The sequence below is a fragment of the Leptonychotes weddellii genome, unplaced genomic scaffold (assembly GCF_054177405.1).
Source record: "Leptonychotes weddellii isolate Sample4059 unplaced genomic scaffold, ASM5417740v2 HiC_scaffold_10610, whole genome shotgun sequence".
In the NCBI taxonomy this organism is placed as follows: Eukaryota; Metazoa; Chordata; class Mammalia; order Carnivora; family Phocidae; genus Leptonychotes; species Leptonychotes weddellii.
The window spans coordinates 1-3,266 of record NW_027683028.1 but is presented as its reverse complement, the minus strand read 5'-3'; the positions used below and the strand labels follow the sequence as shown (position 1 = coordinate 3,266).

The following is a 3,266-nucleotide window of genomic DNA, read 5'->3' as shown; positions in this document are numbered from 1 at the left end:
CTCTGCTTAAGCGCCCCCCCCCCCCCCAGGCGACAGTAGCCGAGGTGCTATTTCCCGGACCCTCACCAGCAAGGTTACTCCAAGTACAGAAGCTGCATTTTCATAGTTGTGCGCTGCTAGCCTTCCACGAGCCAGTTTCATATTTGGGTGCAGCTTCCAGGTAAACCCAACTCCCTGAGTCAGGGTGCTCCTGGTATCTCTAGAGGCTTTTTAACTGAAATGTCGCTCAGGCAGAAATCCTCATCAGCTACGCGAGGGGACAGTAAGTCCTCTAATGCTCTTCAAACGGCTTGTCCTGGGACCTCAACCCAGCCATGCCCCGTCAGCATCTCTTCAGCCACGGCAGGTCGTTTCAAATCATTTTACGTGGCTTGAAGCCTGTTCCTTCCCTTTCATTTTTGCCACCCTTTACCGAGCGCCTCATTCCTACCACTGCCCCTGGAAGCGCTTTCAAGATGTTACCAGGTGCTTTAGTTATAAAGACCTTAAAGCATAGTTACTCCCGCCCACTTTACAGATAAGGAAACTGAGGCTCACAGGTCAAGATCACCCGATTAATAAACGAACCAAGGCTCTCTTGCTCCAGAGCTTCTTCTCTTAACCCCTATTTTTGCCTTTCTGTCCCAAAGACCGTAAAAACAATCATTTGAAGCCTGCATTCCCGCGAATCACGCCGGAAATGAAATCAGTGAACGTTCCTATGTTAACGCTCTCTGTAACCCACCTCCTCCCGTTTCATCCTAACAACCACAAGTAAGAACAAATCAGAGCTCCAAGGCCTGACCCGCCCAGCGGGACAGATCGCAGTCGCTGGAGACAGCGCTCTAGCGCCCTTCACCCGCCTCGAAATCCCCCAAATAGGCTCCCGTGCCAGGACGGCTCCTTCCGGCTCCGCGCTCCCGGAACTCCCGCCCCAGGCGAAGGGGAGTTTCCGGAAAGAATCGACACCAGGGAAAGCCGAAAGGAAGCAGGGGGCGGGGTCGTCCGGGGCCCTCTAGCCTGCGCCTACTCTATGGTCGTCGCCAATTGACAGGTCGCGAGGGGCAAGGCTCCTCTCTATTGGACGCGCGGCCTCGCGTAGGCGGGCAGCTCGGCTCGCGGCGCGCTGAATGGCTGGGCCTGCCACGCGGGGCGGAGGGGCGGGGCGTGGGGGCACGAGGAGCCGGGTGACCGGGCGCGTTAGGAAGGAGGCTGGTGCATGTGGGCTCTCCGCTCGGTGCTGCTGTTGCGCTCCGCGGCCGGGCGCGCCATGTCGCAGGGGCCCGCCCGCCGCCAGCGGCCGCCCAAGGACCCGCTGCGGCACCTGCGCACGCGGGAGAAGCGCGGCGCGGCGTGGGAGCCCGGGGGCCCGAACACCGTGTACCTGCAGGTGGTGGCGGCCGGCGGCCGGGATGTGGGCGCGGCGCTCTACGTGTTTTCCGAGTACAACCGGTCAGTGCGCCCCGCCCGGCCCGCGTGCTGCGCGCCGGGGTCCCCCACGCGTCACTCGTGTGGGATTCCGCTGCTGCAGCCGACGTTGGACCCTCGGGGGGTGGTGGGGGATCCCCGATGCCTTACATCCCACGCCCGTGGAGTTCCCGGGAGCCCCGGAGGAGCCCCAGACTTGGGTGTGAGCGTCCTCTTTCCAGCCCGGGGTCCCGAGGCCCCACTTGGCACACTTTGAGCCGCACTCGCTCCCGTGCGCCCCAAGACCGGGACCTCGTGGTTGGCGTGTGGGGTGTCAGGTCAGGTGAGGAGATGATGGGGGAAAGCACCCACCTTACCCCAGCATCAGCCTGTTAGGCCCCCAGTCCCATGCTGGCGTCTCTCAGGGAGGGCTCACCGGCAGCATCCTCACGCCAGAAATGCAGCCCAGTAGCCCAACGTGAGTTTTTGTTTTGTTTTTTGGTGTTTTTTTGTTTGTTTTCTGTAGTGTACAATAAAGCATCTAAAACCGCGGCAGAGATTTTACAGAGTCCCATCTTCTGAGTATCTTGCCTAATGTTTGTCCTGTAGGTACCTCTTCAACTGTGGAGAAGGCGTCCAGAGGCTCATGCAGGAGCACAAGTGAGTCAACCATTTTCTTTTGGGGCGGAGATGCTCGTGGGGGCTTCTCCATGGGGAGAGACAGGAGTGTTTTTAAAGCAGAAGAGAGGGTTCTTTGGTCGACTTGTTCGGTCCTGCTCAAATGTTTTGTCATTCTTAGGTTGAAGGTGGCTCGTTTGGATAACATATTCCTGACCCGAATGCACTGGTGTAATGTGGGGGGGTTGTGTGGTAAGTATATTCTTTCTGAGGTCAGAGGCTGGGATTTTAGTCAGCCTTGTTCCCCGCCCCCCCATCTTCCAAGTCCAGGGGAGCTGGAATTCTTTCTACGCTTGCCCTGTCAGCCACAGCTTGGAAAGCTGTGACTCAAAAGGACAGATTTGGACATGAATGCTGCTTCCAAGCATTGTCATCTACTCTGTTTATTGAGTTGCTGGACTGGAGATACGTGCCAGTAAACTGGAGGATATAGTGGGTTACAGGACACGCACTTACCACCGAGACTCTCGCCGCCACACACACATACCCGCTCTCCGGATTACCCCATTGTGCATGCCCACCAACGAGGAAGGTCAAGATTGTGTCGCTGCCAAAGTCCATAAGCTTTGTGACATGGATAGGAGGGAGTGCAGCATTGAGCCCTTCCCGTTCTCAGAGCTGAGACCCTGCAGGGCGAGGCAGTGAGGGGCCTGGGCGACGGAATTTAAGGGCGTCCCATCATTTGGTGTGATTTTGCTTCCCGGGTGCCTCACTGCCTCGCCCCAGTCTCAGCCCTGCCCATTCTGGAGGCATCTGAGGAATATCGGGTGTCCCCTACACCTCCAGCAGGAGTCACTTCTGCCCAGGGCCCGTGATCACTGTGCAGAAGCAGGAATGAAGACAAGTAGAGCTGTAGCTGGTTAAGTACGGAGTGGGCCTCCTGGTGGCAGCTGCAGCCACCGTGATGAGACAGCTGATGTTCTTTCTCCTTCCAGGAATGATTCTTACCTTAAAGGAAACTGGGCTCCCAAAGTGTGTGCTTTCTGGACCCCCACAACTGGTGAGTCCCTCCTGACTCAGCTTTCAGAGCCGACGCCTCCTTTTTTTGTGTCAGTGACAAGCATTTCTGTTCCTGCAAATTCGTCTTTGGCCCTCCAGAGTTAACAGGTGGTGGAGCCTTTCCAGTTAAGGAGACCTGAGTCCAAAGCCGGATTAACTGTATGACCTTGCACCAGTTCCTTTATCTCTTAGAGCCTCAGTCT

The 3,266-nt window shown here is 57.2% G+C and overlaps 1 protein-coding gene across 1 annotated transcript; it reads left to right on the top strand.

Annotated features, from left to right (window-relative positions):
* Positions 1–1,144: 1,144 nt before the first annotated feature.
* Positions 1,145–3,214, top strand: LOC145718075 (zinc phosphodiesterase ELAC protein 2-like). Its single transcript, XM_081809517.1, has 4 exons — positions 1,145–1,431; positions 1,996–2,046; positions 2,186–2,256; positions 3,000–3,214. The coding sequence occupies exons 1-4, from the start codon at positions 1,199–1,201 to the stop codon at positions 3,077–3,079; spliced, it is 435 nt and encodes a 144-aa protein (XP_081665643.1). The 5' UTR covers positions 1,145–1,198; the 3' UTR covers positions 3,080–3,214.
* The last annotated feature ends 52 nt before the right edge of the window (positions 3,215–3,266 follow it).